This window comes from Scyliorhinus torazame, chromosome 3 (assembly GCF_047496885.1).
Source record: "Scyliorhinus torazame isolate Kashiwa2021f chromosome 3, sScyTor2.1, whole genome shotgun sequence".
Lineage (NCBI taxonomy): Eukaryota > Metazoa > Chordata > Chondrichthyes > Carcharhiniformes > Scyliorhinidae > Scyliorhinus > Scyliorhinus torazame.
The window spans coordinates 85,438,863-85,458,718 of NC_092709.1; the positions used below are offsets into that span (position 1 = coordinate 85,438,863).

General features: G+C 46.4%; 1 protein-coding gene across 1 annotated transcript in view; it reads left to right on the forward strand.

Annotated features, from left to right (window-relative positions):
* Positions 1-1,882: 1,882 nt before the first annotated feature.
* The window catches only part of LOC140408558 (testican-3-like), a 959,832-nt gene continuing 941,858 nt past the window's right edge, over positions 1,883-19,856 (forward strand). Inside the window, exons 1-2 of the mRNA XM_072495933.1 lie at positions 1,883-2,031; positions 2,151-2,312. Coding sequence (XP_072352034.1) covers positions 2,029-2,031; positions 2,151-2,312 — 165 coding nt within the window. The 5' untranslated portion in view covers positions 1,883-2,028. The remainder of the gene's footprint in view (positions 2,032-2,150; positions 2,313-19,856) is intronic.

Consider the following 19,856-nt stretch of genomic DNA (forward strand, 5'->3'; position numbering starts at 1 on the left):
AGCGCTTGTAATGGCTCTGTGGTGTCGAGGCAGGGTTGTTTTAACTATGTTATTGGTTTGTGTTGGAGACGCCACAGGAGAGATTTCCGCCACCTCCTTGGCTCTTCTATGGTCTTCGCATGAATTATGCATCTGGTGCTACCTGCGTTTATCCATCAACAGGTAGAAGGATTAACGGAAAGCGATAAACCACTCACTCCCCAGGGCTTAGACAAGGCGTGAACGAGGAGCACCCGCGCTGAATTGTCCATTTTTGTTTGAAAAGCGGCTTCGATGTACTTTTAATGTGTCAACAAATGTGTCGATGTCTCAACACGTGCGTTTTCCAGATTAAGATACTGCAGCCGTCAAATTTCTTTCGAGGTTGGCAAAAATATTTCCAGTATAACCGTATCAATGAGAATACCTTGAATCAAATTTTAAAATACTTAAATCAGTATTTGGAACTTTTTTGAAACTCCTTCATTTTGCTGGTTCTGCCAACCTCGGGTTCCGGCATTAGCCGAAGTGAGGAGTTGCTGTGTGTGTGTGTGTGAGAGAGAGAGACTGTTACATTACGGCCTGGAAAAGGGGTCACACGCTGCAGGTGGTCGGAAAAGTGCAGCTGCATTTTGAACGAGCTTGCGAAAGGGTGAGCCGGGGTAGCTGGAGTTCTCCTCTTGCAATTAATTGAACTAAATGTTTCATTTAGCAAATCATTCATGGCGTAATTACAATAATAGCAATTCCAGCACAAGCAATGACAATTAAATCCTACAGTAAAAACGTTAATGGTTATTATTTAGGATGAGGATGGAAGAGTGCTAGGAATGCAAAAGCAGGTCAATTATCATCTGTGAGCACGCATTCGAATATGACCATACACAGCACATTTGACCAGTTCTGATGACACATCCTGATCAGAATGTTGGGACAGCCGGTTCTTTCGGACGTGGATTTTCTATTGGCCTTTCACATTTTCAAAACACCATTTGTAAAGTATTTGAGCGGGGCGAGGGGTGTCGCCAAAGGGGCATTGTAGCTAAAACGATAATACATACGAGGAATTGTACGCCAGACTTGCCTGTTCTTCCATCCGTTCCTCACATTATAGAACTTGATATGTTAGCTTCCTGATTAGAATTCAAGCAGCCAAGGCACTTACTTGCCTTCTCCCACAAAGGTGGCCCGTGAAATCGCGATGTTATTTTATGCACTTATACTAACCATTATAAAGCCCCACACACAGTGCCGTGTGGGGTAATATTTTAGGGTCAAAATGAACTTCGCCTCGGTTTAGGCGATCGTTCAACTCCCATCACTGAGGCACATTGAAATTCAGTAACGTGGCAGACCTTAACTATTCATACATTACACATGGCAAAAAATGGACAGGGGAATAGTTCACTCACTTGTGAGCAACGTCCTCCCAATTTAACACAGAAGCAAAATACTACGGATGCTGGAAATCTGATTTTTGTTTTAAAAATGCAGGCACTGCTCGGCTGGCCAGGCAGCATCTGTGTAGAGAAAAAGCAAAAAGTTCAACGTTTCAGGTCGAGATGTAATTTCATCAGATGTGGGGTGGGGAGGGGAAAGAGGAATGCAGCGGCTTTTAAGCAAAGGGGGCAGGAAGAACACATTTGAGCCCGGTGACCAGAAGTTACCGGGCTGTCACTTGCCCGTCCTGCAGCCAGCGTCCACTGAACAGTTAGTTTGTCGAGCTAAGTGTCAGCCTTCCACCCAGCCACTGACTGGGTGAAGAAACCTGCAGACCCCGGTGACTGCTGCGCCGGGCGCCTGGGACCACGCTCGCGCCTTGCCTCCGGAACGCGCGCCGGGCCCGGCCTCGCGCCTTGCCTCCGGAACGCGCGCCGGGCCCGGCCTCGCGCCTTGCCTCTGGAACGCGCGCCGGGCCCGGGCTCACGCCTTGCCTCGAACACGCGCTGGCGCGCGCACTCGCTGCCTCAACTACCGGCGCTCGAGCCAGTCGCGTGCGGAGGGAGAGGAGCTGGAGGCTGCAAACAGCTGCAGCGAAAAGCAAGGGCAATGGTATCCAACGTTCACAGTGGGAATTTAAACAGTATTTTCCTTCAACTTTGTTCTCAAACCTCGTTTTTTCACCTCCTTTTCACTTATAGTGTCTCCCCACCCCCCCTCTTATTTTCCAGATGATAAAGGTCCTCATGTGTGTTGTTGCTGTAGCCTTCCTGCAAATAGAAGGCAGACAGCGGGCGACGTCGGACAGCGGCAATTTTCTGGATGATAAACAATGGCTGACTACTATCTCGCAGTATGACAAGGAGCCCGGACACTGGAATAAATTCCGAGACGTATGTACCTGTTTTCAGTGCTGTTGGGGAGTGTGAAGGGAGCGTTGTTGCTCGTGTTTTGCAGCAGGAGTGTATGTGTGGTGTGAGAGAGGCTTGTCTAGCGCTGCTGCTGAAACCGGAGCTTCTGAACTCTGGGCAATGTGTGTGTGCATTGCGCTTAACTGTTCCCGTCACCTGGCATTTTTGTCTTCAAAACTCCAGAGATTAAGAATAAAATGGCAATCTGATTTACGCTGCGTTAATGACGCTTCTTCATTCAACTTTGTCTTCCACAGCAATGAGTCTGGTGGCAACTCATTGTGTCCAATATCGAAATCAGACGAATTTAGGATATTTTGTTCAGTCACGCTGACCTCGTGACTGCAGACAGTTTGTTGTCTTATCTCTGGCCATTCGTAGCCCGGGGATCTGATCTGTTAAGAGAGGCTTTCGGGGTGCACCATGTGTTCGGAGCACGGTCCAGCTCGGAAGTAGACAAGTACCCCCCACCCCGGGCAAAGTGCTCAAAAAGAGCTGGACAAATTGGGACCTCTCAGCTACCCACCTTCCTTTTGAGAGTTCGTCAGACCGGCGCCTTTTTACCAGCTAACCCCAGCGCTACTTTCTTTCTTGACCCTTAACACCGTTGTTTCTCTCCATCGGTTCGCTCCTTCGGGCGGTTTGCCGTCAGTTTTCTCTCGACATTTCCGACTAAACTTATGAAATGCATCAAATCGGGATGAGTGTCTCTCGATGGGAGTAACAGAATTACTGGCATGATGCTTTTTCGTTCGTGTGCAGTGACAAGAGGAAAAAAAATCTTGACAGTCTGTCCAAATGCACAAGGCATTTTAACAGCGGTGCGTTTAATGTGTTTTCTGCAGATGAGTCAGTGGAAATCAGAAAATTTAGAAAGGGGGGGGGGGGGGTGATGTGTGAGATGAAAATGAGCACCAGCCTCCGGCGAAAGGGCACTTATTTTGTCTTTGAAGGGCATTGGTGGGAAAAATGAAACCGCAGTATTTTCTTAGAAAAGGGTGCCCGATCATCACGTTGCGGGTACAATGTACCTGTTACACGCATTGGTGCACTTAATGGCCCACATACAGATCAAGCCCCAAACCAACTAGTGTGCAACGTGACCCGAGACAGCCCGCACCGACGGAGACATAAATTTGATGCGCACATTGTATTTTATCTATTCAGGCTTGTCGATTACATTTTATCTATTGTGGCTTGACTTTTCTTGGTCAAAAAAGTTTTTTTTTCTCGAGACAGTAGAATACTACAGAGCTATATTTATCCTGAAAGGTAAAATGATTTGAGTGAAATTATTTAACACTGATCGAGTCTTTTCTAACATTAATTAGTTGTATGTTAAATATTTAGCTATCCCAAGGCTGATGAAAAAACTTGTTGTGAAATCAAAGCAAAATACTGCAGCTGCTGGAAAACTGAATTAAAACTAGAAAATGCTGGAAACCTCAGGTCAGACAGCATCAGGCTGTCATCAGAATTGGTTAAAAAAAGCTATTAAAAAAAAAAGGAATTAGAACTAATGTAATTGTTAAAACAAAAGGCAGTTGAGAACAGAAGATACAATTTTTCCTATTTCCATTTTTTGTTATTACCATTGATTTTTATTTGAAAGTCCATTATTAACATTTAAGAGGTGCACATTTTTATATAAATTCATTATAACAGGAGAAGCATTTTTTTAGGAACAGAAAAGTGTAATTCGATCCCAACAAGACCATGTGGGCTATTTTTTCCTCTATCACATGCATAGGAATCTAATGACCTAATCAATGAAATTAAAATTAGATGGGTTGTATAATGGGTTGACAATCTGTTGTGCCACTGACACCTACAAGAGAACATTGAAAATCACCTCCATATTTGTATCACAGATCAAATCCACCTATTGGCTTTCTCACAATATCCTTTAATCTGGTGCCAGTGGGTCGTGGGCAGGTGTCAGGAGGGTCACAGGGTCATGCGTAGTGGTGTTCCCGATCGTGGAAAGCATTGGCTGCAGCCAGCTTTTAAAAATGACGGCTGCCAACGGCTTTCAGAGTGCTGGCCATGCCGTGCATGTGTGCCAGCTCATCAGTGCGCAGGCTCGGAGCCCAGTGGGAAAGAACGCCTCCTCCTGACATCAGCGCACTGACCCAGGAGAAGATTTGAAGAAGAAAAATTTGATGCAGTTTTCCATGCCTGAAGCGACAGCAGAGAGCAGGTCAGGCGTCCCGAACACTGATGTGATGTGCTATGGGCGCAATTGTGATTCCTCCATTTTGTTGGCAGCAAGCAAGCAAAGAACTGAAGAATTTAAAATGGATCATTTTGTAATCAGGAAGAGAGGGCCAAAGACACAAACAGGCCAGGATCTCGCAACTAAACCTGCTGGAGGGAGTTGCTCAGGGGAATCCACAGCAGGACAAAACAGTGATGGCGTGAGCTCCAGAACCTCTGATGAACAACCCATACAGAAATGTTGAATGACAAAGCAAGTGCGATTGTGAGGACCAAGCAGGCTCACCTGTCGCATTAAAGCTGAGTGAAAATGATGGGTCGCGAAGGTCAGCCGGCATGGGGCTAAAGGTTGGCTGGTTGGTAAAAATGGGTCTCCGGGGAAAAAAAGTTTGAAAAACACTGCTTTAATCCTTTCTCTAAATACACACATACAACTACTTCAAACTTGTCGATGGTGTTCAATAGCTGTCCGTGGTAACATTATTACATCATTAATTCTTAGTGGAAAACCTTTGATTGATTTCTCCATTTCTGACTTTTAAAAAATCTGACTTTCAAACTTTAAGTATAATAATTCCTTTGTAATTTAGAAAATATTCATTCAAATATCTAATCTTCAAAAAAATCACGCCCAGCTGCCTTACCTCATAATTCATATTTTGACACCTAGACCCATCCTTTTTGCAACAGCACCTCAGTTGAGAGGCACTGCCATGTTTAGAATATTGTGTTCATTTGACCTGGCAGTCAGTGTTGCTGACTGAACTCAAGTCTGAGGTGAGCATGACAGAGTTGAGCAGTGGGGTTGTGTACTCCATCATGATGGTGAAATTGAGCTGTCAGATGACTGGCAGGCAGTGCTCGTGAAATGGGGAAGGGAAAGATGGGCTGTGAGATTCAAGGGAGAAATGCAGGTTTGTAATGTCTACATTAAGAAGAGTAACTTCGAGGAAAGTAGTTGACTTCACCAAAGTGATTACTGGACTCATCTCCTTGCATCTTTTTCCTAGTTACCCTCATCTTTTTCTGACCACGTTTTCTTGTAACAAAAGTTTGCTTTAGGCAAAAAAGTACAATGCTTTGCACATGCATGAAAGGCATATTAATATGCAAACTTGCTGATTTCATTACACCTATCTAGTTTTGGCAGATCTGTCTGAAACCAGCCACCTCTGCCTTGTTGGCTGTGTCTTTACCCTCTCAAAACCAATAATAATCTTCCCATGAATCAGTGACCAGAATTTCATTCCGTATTTTGCACAGAATTTTACACCACAGATATATGAACTTTTTAGATTTGTCATTTAACCTTTGCAAATGCAACACCATCTTACATGCAGCAGCTAAACAGGGCAATTTCACATTTTAAACTATTGTTAAATCTAGTCCCATTCACTGCCCTCTAAATCTGAGAGCTGTGATTCCAGCAGTACCCTCCAACATTGATCAGTTTGTATGTTGCTGGAAGGCATTTATATCACTTTGGATACATTTTGGTACCTATTTCACCCACCTCCCACAAAACTGTAACAGCTCCAGTTTAAGAGAGCTGTCCAACTGGAGGCCAAATGACTGTTTACTTGGCCTAATTGCCTCTTGTGGCACATCCTTGAGTGATGAAAAGTGAGTTGTGAGTAAAGGGCATCTTGCCCTTTTGTTTTATCCATCCTGATAGGACTGACCTTAAAGGGCTCCTTATCGCAAGTACAGGGAATTGCCAATGAAGACTGAAACCTTCCATCCCATTCCAACCTTTCTCTGAATGGTTCCATGAGACTCCAGTTGGAGTTATGGTGGAAGTCAAACAGAAATGCTGAGGAAATCTAGCTCATCTCTTAGAATTCTGCTTTCATATTTGATTATTTTACAATTCAAACATCATCAGCTATGGATTAGCAGGTAGCATTCTCACCTCATAGATTATCATAGAATTTACAGTGCAGAAGGAGGCCATTCGGCCCATCGAGTCTGCACCGGCTCTTGGAAAGAGCACCCTACCCAAGGTCAACACCGCCACCCTATCCCCATAACCCAGTAACCCCATCCAACACTAAGGGCAATTTTGGACACTAAGGGCAATTTATCATGGCCACCTCGAGTCTGCATGCCATGTATTCACACTCCACTTCAGGAACTTCTGCCCATAATCTAGTCTGATGGTTCAGTGCAGTACCAGGGGAGTGTTGGATTGCCGGAGATGGTGGTTTCAAAGGAGAATTGAAACTAGGGGCCCATGTGCTTTTTCAAATGGATGTAAAACATCTAATAAATTATTCATAGGAGAACAAGGGGAGTTTTGCATGGTATTCTGGATAACATTAATCCCTCAAACAAAGTAACTGGAACAGATCATCTGGCCAGTATCCCTTTGCTGTTTCTGGAATCTGCTGTGAACATTTGGCTGCTATGGTTCCTACATTACCACAAAGGCTACACTTCAACACAATATTTAATTTGTTTTCAAGTCCTTTGTGACTTCCCAAGTTCATGAAGGAACTATGAAAATTCAAGTCCTTACAGTACAGGTCCACCTATTGGTCAAGATCTTTCTGAATCTGATTGTATTCCATCTCATTGTTTGCCATGTAATTTTGGTGACATCTCTGACCCTGGAAATTATACCACATCCAGGCAACTTGTCAGCCTTTTTAAGCATCAGTCTATGAAATTTCAACATTCTTTGCTGCCATGATAGTTCCCCATTTTTCTATTTCTCTTAAACATAAGTTAGGTCTCATCTGGAGTACTGCATCCAGTTTTGTGTGCCATACTTGAGGGAGGATGTGAAGGCAATGGAGATAGTAGAGAGGAGATTCATCAGAATGATTCCAGTGGCAAGGAACTGTAGCTATGAGGATAATTTGGATAGGTTGGGACAGTTTTCGTTGGAGAAACAAAGGCTGAGAGGAGGCTTGATAAGCATTCAAAGGCTGAGAGGAGGCTTGATAAGAGGCATTCAAGATCCTGAGGGTATGGACAGGGTAAACAGTGAGAAACTGTTCCCACTCAAGCGAGGATCAAGAACTAAAGGCCACAGTTTCAAAATAATTGGCAAAAAGAGTAAATGTGATGTGAGAAAATTATTTTTCACCCAGGGGATGGTTGATGTCTGGAACAAACTTCCTGCGAGGGTCGTGGAGGCAGGTTTGATCCAAAGGGTGTTTGCTGTTTGAAAAAGAATGTGCAAGGTTACGGGGATAATGCAGGGGAGTGCGGCAAGGTAGAATGCTCTTTCAGAGGGCCAGTGCAGACTCAGTGTGCCAAATGGCTTCCTCTTGCACTGTAAAGATTCTGTAATTATTCCTCTAACTCAAGCACTTTACCTTTGCTTGCTTTCTCCCACCGCATATCCAAGCCCCTCTTTGCGACAAAAACCCTACCTTCAATGATCTAGCTTTGCTGCTTTAAAAGCCAACTTCGATGCTCCTACTCTTCTCCATTTTAGTAATTGTTTCAGTAGCTTCATCGACCCCCAGTCCTCTCCAATGTTCCATGCACCTTTCCACTGGATTCTGACACCAGTTTCCAAAATAGAGACACATTGGGATGCTCTCACGGCTCCGACTGCCGATACGGGGCCCTGCACTTCTGGCCGGAGGTCCACGCATGCGCGTGGTGGCGGCTTGTGGCGGTGCAACATGGCGGACCCACACCGCAGGCCCGGCCCCGAAAATATAGCCCCCCCCCCCCCCCCCCCCCCCCCACGCGGGCCCACTGATCGGTGGCCCCTGATCGTGAGCCTGGCCGTCCTGGAGGTCGTGTCCCCCCCCCCGTCCCCCGTCCCGTCCCCCCCACCTGGTGACAGATCCCCCCCCACCACGGCTGAGTCCGCAGCCGCCTCTCCGAGCTCCCGCCGGATGGAACCATGAGTGAACTATGCCGGTGGGAACTCGGCCAGTTTTCGTCGGAAAATTGCCTTGGGGGCCTCTTTCAATGGCCCCCGACCGGCGCCGCGTCGACCGTGCGCGCGATTGGCGGCGATTCTCCGGTCTTCGGAGAATCGCGGGAGCGGTGTTGGACCCGGTTACGAGTCTTAACGCCCATTCTCTGCCCCTGCGCCGAGAGCGATTATGGCGCAGAGGCTCGGAGAATCCCGACCTATGTTTCCAGCTTTGGTACTATTAGAGCAGCTGATTTTCCAAGTACCATATGCACTGCTGAAAATTCAAACAATCGTGACTTCGGTGACGGGGATCTGCTGAGAAGTTGCACATCAGGTAGCCCTCCTCCCAGAGACCTGGTTGAGGGAAGGGCAGGATTGGCAGCTAAACGTTCCAGGATTTAGATGTTTCAGGCGGGATAGAGGGGGATGTAAAAGGGGTGGCGGAGTTGCGCTACTGGTTAGGGAGAATATCACAGCTGTACTACGGGAGGACACCTCGGAGGGCAGTGAGGCTATATGGGTAGAGATCAGGAATAAGAAGGGTGCAGTCACGATGTTGGGGGTTTACTACAGGCCTCCCAACAGCCAGTGGGAGATAGAGGAGCAGATAGGTAGACAGATTTTGGAAAAGAGTAAAAACAACAGGGTTGTTGTGATAGGAGACTTCAACTTCCCTAATATTGACTGGGACTCACTTAGTGACAGGGGCTTAGACGGGGCAGAGTTTGTAAGGAGCATCCAGGTGGGCTTCTTAAAACAATATGTAGACAGTCCAACTAAGGGAAGGGACTGTACTGGAACCTGGTATTGGGGAATGAGCCCGGCCAGGTGGTAGAAGTTTCAGTAGGGGAGCATTTCGGGAACAGTGACCACAATTCAGTAAATTTTAAAGTGCTGGTGGACAAGGATAAGAGTGGTTCTAGGGTGAATGTGCCAAATTGGGGGAAGGCTAATTATAACAATATTAGGCGGGAACTGAAGAACCTAGATTGGGGGCGGATGTTTGAGGGTAAATCAACATCTGACATGTGGGAGGGTTTCAAGTGTCAGTTGAAAGGAATTCAGGACCGGCATGTTCCTGTGAGGAAGAAGGATAAATACAGCAATTTTCCGGAATCTTGGATAGCGAGAGATATTGTAGGCCTTGTCAAAAAGAAAAAGGAGGCATTTGTCAGGGCGAAAAGGCTGGGAACAGACGAAGCCTGTGTGGAATATAAGGAAAGTAGGAAGGAACTTAAGCAAGGAGTCAGGAGGGCTAGAAGGGGTCACAAAGTCATTGGCAAATAGGGTTAAGGAAAATCCCAAGGCTTTTTACACGTACATAAAAAGCAAGAGGGTAGCCAGGGAAAGGGTTGGCCCACTGAAGGATAGGCAAGGGAATCTGTGTGGAGCCAGAGGAAATGGGCGAGGTACTAAATCAATACTTTGCATCAGTATTCACCAAAGAGAAGGAATTGGTAGATGTTGAGTCTGGAGAAGGATGTGTAGATAGCCTGGGTCACATTGAGATCCAAAAGGACGAGGTGTTGGGAGTCTTGAAAAATATTAAGGTAGATAAGTACCCAGGGCCTGATGGGATCTACCCCAGAATACTGAAGGAGGCTGGAGAGGAAATTGCTGAGGCCTTGACAGAAATCTTTGGATCCTCACTGTCTTCAGGTGATGTCCCGGAGGACTGGAGAATAGCCAATGTTGTTCCTCTGTTTAAGAAGGGTAGCAAGGGAACTACAGGCCGGCGAGCCTTACGTCAGTGGTAGGGAAATTACTGGAGAGAATTCTTCGAGACAGGATCTACTCCCATTTGGAAGCAAATGGACGTATTAGTGAGAGGCAGCATGGTTTTGTGAAGGGGAGGTCGTGTCTCACTAACTTGATAGAGTTTTTCGAGGAGGTCACAAAGATGATTGATGCAGGTAGGGCAGTGGATGTTGTCTATATGGACTTCAGTAAGGCCTTTGACAAGGTCCCTCATGGTAGACTATTCAAAAGGTGAAGTCACACGGGATATGGGGTGAGCTGGCAAGGTGGATACAGAACTGGCTCGGTCATAGAAGGCAGAGAGTAGCAATGGAAAGTTGCTTTTCTAATTGGAGGGCTGTGACTAGTGGTGTACCGCAGGGATCAGTGCTGGAACCGTTGCTGTTTGTAATGTATATAAATGATTTGGAGGAAAATGTAACTGGTCTGATTAGTAAGTTTGCAGACGACACAAAGGTTGGTGGAATTGCGGATAGCGATGAGGACTGTCAGAGGATACAGCAGGATTTAGATTGTTTGGAGACTTGGGCGGAGAGATGGCAGATGGAGTTTAATCCGGACAAATGTGAGGTAATGCATTTTGGAAGATCTAATGCAGGTAGGGAATATACAGTGAATGGTAGAACCCACAAGTGTATTGAAAGTCAGAGAGATCTAGGTGTACAGGTCCACAGGCCACTGAAAGGGGCAACACAGGTGAAGAAGGTAGTCAAGAAGGCATACAGCATGATTCATTATAAGAATTGGCAAGTCATATTGCAGCTGTATAGAACCTTAGTTAGGCCACACTTGGAGTATAGTGTTCAATTCTGGTCGCTACACTCCCAGAAGGATGTGGAGGCTTTAGAGAGGGTGCAGAAGAGATTTACCAGAATGTTGCCTGGTATGGAGGGCATTAGCTATGAGGAGCGGTTGAATAAACTCGCTGGAACGACGGAGGTTGAGGGGCGACCTGATAGAGGTCTACAAAATTATGAGGGGCATAGACAGAGTGGATAGTCAGAGGCTTTTCCCCAGGGTAGAGGGGCCAATTACTAGGGGGCATAGGTTTAAGGTGCGAGGGGCAAGGTTTAGAGTAGATGTACGAGGCAAGTTTTTTTACACAGAGGGTAGTGGGTGCCTGGAACTCGCTGCCAGAGGAGGTGGTGAAAGCAGAGACGTTAGTGACATTTAAGGGCCATCTTGACAAATACATGAATAGGATGGGAATAGAGGGATCCGGACCCAGGAAGTGTAGAAGATTGTAGTTTAGTCGGGCAGCATGGTTGGCACGGGCTTGGAGTGCTGTACTTTTCTTTGTTCTTTGAAATTGAAAATAGGCTCTTTTTGCCCAAAAAACGCCCACTAAAACAAAGAAACATCCACACACCACTAACACAACACGACAGAAGAGAAAAATGCCAAACGGTGGCCACTCCAGAGGACAGGTGGAAACCAGGAGCGCAAAAGCCTGGAGAAGCAAATGACTGAACCGGACGACGCACGAGGCGGGTTTTGCCAGAGCGAGAGGATGTTTCTCAAGAGAATTGAGAGCATCGGAAAGAAACAAAATTGGACATTCAAGGGTGCGGTTGCTGAAGCTATGCTGATCATGCAGGTAGTCCTGGATAAGGCAGAAAGGCTACTGGAAGCCCAGGAGGAAGCGATCAAGGAGCTGGAAAAAGCTGCAACAGACCAGGGCGAGTGGATCATCGCCCTAGAAATGGGGTGGCAAGGCTGGTCACGACGTAAGGGAATCTGAAAGGGAAAATCGAGGACCAGGAGAACCGGTCAAGGCGGCAAAACATACGAATCATGGGCCAACAGGAGGGGATCAAAGGTAGGAACCCCACCGACTATGCGGCCCAAATGCTGGGCAACTTGGTGAGAAGGGATAGCTTCCTCACCCCACCAGGAATTGACAGAGCGCACCGGTTGCTTCGCCCAAAGCCCAAAACTGGGGAACAGCCAAGGGCGATAATTGCCACGATGCACCAGGACCGGGAACGAGTCCTGCGCTGGTCCAGACAAACCAAAAACTGCAACTGGATTTGCATTTGCCAGGATATTGGAACCAAATTTAATAGGGCGAAGGCTGTGTTGTACAAAAACGGCATAAGGTTTAGGATGCTGTACCCGGCCAATATCAGGGTCACGTTCCAAGGCAGGGAGCACTTCATGCCCCTGCGGACATGCCCCTGTGGACGCGGACTAAATTGTTGCAGAAACGGACTGGAAAAGCTGCAGCGGGGACAGCGATGAAGAGCCCATAAGGAGAGGAGAGCCCATAGGGAGAGAATCTTAATGCTTCGTGTTTATGTTTCACATTCTGTACAGCCAACTGTGAACCATCACCACATCGACCACTTTGTGTGCGAGTGTACTGCCTTGTTTTGGGGATGAGAACGGAAAAAGAGTTGGTATGAGCAAGTGCAGTAAAGCGCTGGAGAAGGTGATGGGAATGGTGGATAGGGATCCCAGGGACTGGGCTACGGGAGGACGGACAACTAACCCTGGGAGGGGGCGCCACCACACTATGGAGGTAGCTAGCACCGGGAATAATGCAGGAGAGAGAGAGGCCAAGGCGCGACTCATGCTAGGGGGAAAGCACCTGGCAAGGTGGGGGGGGGGAGCTTAAATTGGGAATACGGGGACTACCAGGGGAAGAAACGGAAGAAGGACGGGGGCAGCTAAAGGGTAGGGAGGAAAGAAGACTCGGGTGGGTGGAGAAGAAACCCCAAAGGAGAGATAGGTAAAGAAAGACTGAGGGGATTCGGCTGGCTACAACAGGCCACACGTGGTGACTTGGAACAAAATGGCATTGCAAACACCTTGGAGGGTCCCTGAACAAAGGGATACCCTGGAGTGCAGGGGCTTACCCACAGGACGAACTCTCAGTTGGTGGCCACGTTGGGTGCCCCCGGACATAGTGAAACCCTCGAGAGCAGGTGCCCGACCTCATGGGGAGAACAATGACCACGGCCATCTTGGGGAGCCCCCTAACAAAGGGAAACCTTGGAGTGCAGGAACGCATCCACCAGGTAATTATGGTTGATCCCACAAGAGCGTAGGGACAAAAGCCCCCCATCAGGATAGTCACCTGGAACGTCCGGGATCTTAACGGGCCAGTGAAGAGATCGAGTCTTCACCCACCTGAAAAGTATGAGAACCAAAATAGGCTTCTTCCAAGAGATGCACCTGAGAGAGAAGGACCGACTGTGTGTAAGGAAGGGCTGGGTGGGACAGACCTACCACTCCTGCTGCGGGACGAAGGGGGGGTAGCCATACTGTTAAATAAGAGGACTATGTTTATGGCGACAAGGACAGTTACGGACCCAGGGGGAGGGTATGTCATGGTCAGTGGTGTCCTGGTGAACGTGTACGCTTGCAACTCGGATGACATGGAGTTTGTAAAGAAGACCATGGCAGAAATCCCTGAAATAGATAGACACACCGACTGATCATTTTTTTTCGGGGGGGGGGGGGGGAGGGGGGGAGACTTTACTGTGTACAGGACCAATGGACAGACAGGTCAAACCCCAAAACGGGAAAGACCTCCAACATGGCAAAAGAACTCCGCCTGTTCATGGACAGATAGGGGAGGTGGGTCCATGGTGATTCACCTTCTCCTCTACATCTCGGACCCGCGAAATAGCACGGAAAGAATTATGGCGTTCTTGAAAGTGTTTGGAGCCTTCTCGGGCTACAAATGTAACCTGAGCACAAGCGAGATCTTCCCGGTGAATCTGCAAGGGGGAGGGGCAGAGCTGGTGGGATTGCCTTTTAAGCAGGCTCAACACAAATTCCGCGATATCGGGAACCAAACTGTCCATGAGTGAACAGGAATCCACAAGTAGAACCTGACCAGCCTGGTGGAGGAAGTAAAAAAAGACCTGCAGAGATGGAACACACTCCCACTCTCCCTGGCAGTGAGGGTGCAAACGATCAAAATGAACGCACAGCCCAGGTATCTCTTCCTGTTTAGATCCATCCTGATCTAATAATAATTTAATCATTTTTATTAGTATCACAAGTAGGTGTACATTAACACTGTAATGAAGTTACTGTGAAAATTCCCTAGTTGCCCCACTCCGGCGCCTGTTCGGGTACACTGAGGGAGAATTCAGAATGTCCAATTCACCTAATAAGCATGTCTTTCAGGACATGTGGGAGGAAACCGGTGCACCTGGAGAAAACCCACGCAGACATGGGGAGAACGTGCAGACTCCATACAGACAATGACCCAAGTCGGGAAATCCCAACGCCTTTTTCAATTCATTAGACAAACTGATTTATGTCGTTTATGTGGGGTGGGAAGAATGCAAGGATCCCAAAGGGAGTACTGCAGAGAACGTTATAGATGGGGGCCTAGCCCTCCCAAACCTGCAATATTATCACTGCGCAGCAACCGCGGAGAGAGTACAGGGGTGGATGAAGGAGCCAGAAGCTGAGTGGATGCTTATAGAGGATGGCTGCTACAGAGGGACCTCCTTCCGGGCTCTAGCTGCGGCGGCACTCCCAGCACCACCTGATAAATGTTCCATGAACCCAGTGGTGGTAGCAACAATCTGGTCGTGGAACCAACTGCGACAGCATTTCGGGTCAACCAAAATGTCCAACAAGGCCCCCATCTGCCACAACCACAGGTTCATGCCTGTGATTATGGATGCCACCTTCAAAAGGTGGAGACAGGATGGGGGTGGTGGGGGGATACGCTGACAGTTAGGGACTCTTACATCAACAACAAGCTAACCGCTTGAAGAACTGACAGAAATATTCCAGCTTTGGGGGGGGGGGGAGGAACGAACATAGGTACCTACAGATCAAAAACTTCCTACGAAGTAAAACATGGACAAATCCACAACCCACCATGACAATCGTTGCTAGAGGTCCTGCTGGACGCGGACATCCTAGGGAAAGGGAACTGTGGTGACATATACGGGCGACTGCTAAGGGGGGCCAATACCCAACTGCGCGAGTCAAGGGAGAAGTGGGAGGGGAGGACGTGGGGTTTGAAAAAGGGTGGGGACTCTGGAGCAAAGCACTGGACAGGGTCAACTCCACATGCGCAAGGCTAAGCCGAATGCAGCTACACAGATCCCACTTAACTGGAACCCGAATAAGCAGGTTCTTCCCGGAGGTGGAGGACAGATGCGAACGGTGCCAAGGAGGCTGTCCAACCATGTCCACATGTCCTGGTCTTGCCCCAGACTTGTTGGATTTTGGACAGCCTTCTTAAAGCAATATCCAAGATGGTGGGGATGAGGGTGGAGCCTTGCCCAAGAGTGGCAGTTTTCAAGGTCTTCGACCAGCCAGATCTATTTGTGGGGAGGAGGGCCGACGCCTTGCCTTTCCCTCCATAATCGCCTGCTGGAGAATCCGTCCCGGCTGGCAGTCAGCAGCACCACCCAAAGCTGCAGACTGCTGTCTGACCTAGCAGAATTTCTCCAAATGGAGAAAATGAAATTCGCCGTCCGAGGGTCGGAGTTAGGCTTCCACAAAACATGGGAACCATGCACTCCGTTGTTCCAAGACCCGTTTGTAGCCAACAACTAAGAAGCCAATGAACAGTAGGGGTTAGCTACAAAGCACAGCAAGGAAGGTTGGGGGAGAATAAGGGATGGAGAGGGGGCGCGGGTAGGGAGACATGGAACCCAACCATGCCCAACAAGAGAAGCAAGGAGGGTGGGGCAGGAAAAGAGAAGAAGGGCAACAAAAAAACAGTGGGGAACGAAAAATATGAAATCACGACCACCACTGTAAATAATGCAGGAGAAAGAACAAATTTGTATGTATGTAAATAATTGAAGCCGACCCATGTGTAAATTTTTTTTCTGTCTCCTGCTGTTTGTCCATACTTATCCTTGTTTTGTATACCACAAAAACTCAATAAAAATGTTTTTTTTTAAAAAGAAAATTAAAACAATCAACTAGTTAAATCCTCAGAAAATCAAGTAATCTTAATGTTAACCAAATGTAACTTCTTAAAGGACAAGCTGCAGCAGTATCTTTCTATGTCCCTGAACACGAGCAATATTTTCTTACCGAACAAGCACAAAAGCATTACAAAATCTTTCCCATTTCCCTTCCAGCCACATCCTTTAATTCCCCCCTTCTCCTGCTACATCAGAACCACTGGCCTTGTTCTAATTTGTCATTGAACATGCTGCACTGCTTCCCCCTTCCAAGTTTCAGGTAACCGCTCCTGTTTTGGATCTGATCACCATCTCTGGCCAGTAGCCAAGTTGCCATGTCTCTTTTTGCTTCATGAGCTATATGAAAAAGTGGAAATAGTGAAAATGTGAAATGCAATACATGTTAGAGATATATAGGTACAGTTAGAATAAACAGGATAGCGATGAAACCAAAAGAAAGACCAACCTACAGGAAGAGTAAGAAAAAGTAGACAATTGAGATACAGATTGAGGAGAAGAGAAAGCTCTTTTTAATAGTACGCCCATGTTATGTGGGGAGGAAAAAGCAAAAAACAAAAGATTTTTTTCAAAAAGCACAGAATATTACAGTGCAGAAGGAGTCCATTTGGCCCATCGAGTCTGCACCAACCCTCTGAACGAGCACCCTATCTAGGCTCATACCCCCAACCCATCCCAGTAACCCCATATAATCCGCACATCCTGGACACGAAGGGGAAATTTAGCATGGCCAATCAACCTAACCTGCACATGTTTGGATTGTGGGAGGAAACCGGAGCGCCCAGAGGAAACCCACGCGGACACAGGGAGAAAGCGCAAACTCCACACAGACAGTCACTTAGGAATTGAACCCGAGTCCTGGTGCTGTGAGGCAGCAGTGCTAAACCACTATGCTGCCGTGTGAGAGTGAACCTTTACAATTTATTTTAGTTTGCAATGTCTGGGAAATCACTTGTATTAAAATAGCAACTTGTGAAGATTTTATGGTTTTGTCTATCTTCGCTTTACTGTTTTTTAAACTAATTTTCTGACCATTGTCATTTCCTCTTTATTCTGTTAGTCCTGATCTTAGCAATTAGTTGCTAATATGGAGCATGTATTTTTAAAGTAATTTCATTCATAGGATGTGGGCGTTGCTGGGTGGGCCAGCACTGAGTGACTTGCTAGGCCATTTCAGAGGGGATTTAAGAGTCAACCACATTGCTGTGGATCTGGAGTCACACGTGGGCCAGACCAGCTAAGGATGGCAGATTTCCTTCACGAAAGGACATTAGTGAACCAGATGGGTTTTAGTGACAATCGACAATGGCTTCATGGTCGTCATTTAATTACAGATTTTTTTTTTGTTTTTTTAAATTCAAACTTCACCATCTGCCCTGGCAGGATTTGAACCTGGGTTAATGTTAGCCTGGGTCTCTGGATTAATACACCAGTGACAATACCACAATGCCAATGCCACTGCCTCCTACATATTTTGTCTTTTTTTTTCTGTTACATTTTCTGCCGCAATGTCCATCACTTTCCTGTTGCATTATTTCTTTGTCGATTGATATTCGTTATCAATTGAATTCTGCAAAACTAATTTACGTCGCAGTGGTGATGCTTACTATCTGTCCTTTAAAACCTTCAATGTCTGTCTTATGCTTTAGTGACACTGGGGGAAATAATTTGAGGTATTCAAATAGGTTTTGCAGTTTTAAACATGACTTTTAAAAAATAAACATTTAACTTTTCCAGCTTGCTTGTACCAAAGTGAGGACATCCACTAGTTCCTCACATCTGTCTGGGTTTGCTGCCACCTTTCTGTTCCCATTACTGTATTTAAACCATCCTTTCTTGGGTTCCGGACACAGATGACCCTCTTCCACCACGACTGGTTGAGCCTTCGTTCCTGTACCTCAATCCATGTCACCATTTCATATTTGGACTTTGATCTGCTGTGGCTCTCCTTGACAGTTTTCACTGAAATTAACAAGTTATGTTGGGTAAGTTTTTGGCCATTAAGGTTTCTTAAAATCACTGCTAAGATTTTCAGAGCCATTGATGTTTTTTAAAAAAATCTACATTTGGATTTTAAAAAAAAACATCAATGGCTCTGAAAATCTTTGCAATGATTTTAAGAAACCTTAATGGCCAAAAACTTACCCAACATAACAAAAGGAGAGCCACAGCAGATCAAAGTCCAAATATGAAATGGTGTGCTTTGTACAGTTTTAAATAATTAGCAAGTTGGCCTTTGTTTGCAGTTAATGAGAGGGTAGACTGTTTTGTTTCCAGCAGGAACAGAAGCTACATTTGGGAGGAGCGGGATAAAGATTTACTTTTTAAATGCTTAGATTATGAAATCAGTTAAGTTGATTGGACTGTATTGTGAAACTGCTAAGAGGAGGGTGGAGTCAAAGTATTATAAGTACTAAGACAACTTGGGAGTAGGATCCATTGTGAAAGCAGGGAAATGATTTTTGATTTGCGCAGCAATAGTACAGCAGTATTCTCATTTTAAATGAAATTTGTTTTTGCCTCTCAGAAATACAGGCAATGGTGCAACACAAGGAAAGCAAAGCTCCTAAAATGCAATATGTATTTGAAAATTTCTCTCCACATCTTAAACGTTCCTTAATAAAAACAAGCTCACAGCTAAGCACCAACTTGCAATATTTACCAGAGTAGACGGCGCTCACCTCAAAAAAGGCTGTTGGAAATGGCTTGCACTGTATTCAGAAACCTTTCGCTACACCCAATATGACACAATTACTACAGTGCCATCTATAGGCATCACAGAAAAAAAATTATTACAAATGTTTCAGGGTGGATATGGACAGTCTTTAACAAGGCGTAAGTTCATAGCAACTATTTACATAGACATTTTCAAAGACACAGCGCAGACACGTGTATTAACTAAAATTAGATTTTGAATGAATTTATGTTCATCACTTTCTGGTCTACAGAATTTTTCCTGAATTTTTTTTTTCAATTAAAAATTGGCATGGAATGAAAACTATTGATATTTATGAAAATAATTATTAACCTTGCCCTACTTGATGGTATTTTTGTCTGTTTAATTAAATCCTAGGCAATGAGGAATATTTCTCTCTGGTCAGTTCAAATTATGAATGCATTAAATTACAGAGCTGGAAGCATGGTAGTTAGGATGCATTATTTGAAATATCTCTGAAACATTTTCTATAGTTATTTTAATTAGCAGACTCTTCATAGTAGAACCAGAATTGTAGTCATTCTACCAGTCATCAGTGTAATTTTTTTGGGGGGGAAATATTTCCCCAATACAAGCTGTTTCCCCAAGAGGGCATTTTAAAAAACCAATGGGCTGGATTTTCCAATTTGCAGATTAAGTGCTGACGCCGGTGTGGGAACAGTGGCGTTTTAGGACATTAAAAACGGCGCCGCCCCCGCACCGTTCCTCCGTCCGGTGGGGGGCTTGCAGCCGCGCAATATAAAGCCCCTGGCTTTACCTGCGGATATGGCCGGCTCTGTGGCCGCGCATGCGCACAGCTTTGCCCTGCGGCGGCCGCGCCGTGCAACATGGCGCTGACGGCACGAGGACCTGGCCTGCCAAAAACTGCCCCCCCTGGAACGCCCCCCCCCGCTGCCGTCGCTGGACTCAGTGTGAGCATACGCACTCCACGACATCGGGAAGCCCGCCATCGGGGAGGGTCTCGGGTGAGGGGCGTAGCATCGCAATAGCGGTGCCGCCCTCTATTTAGGTGCAAACGGGGATTCTCCGGCCGATCGCCA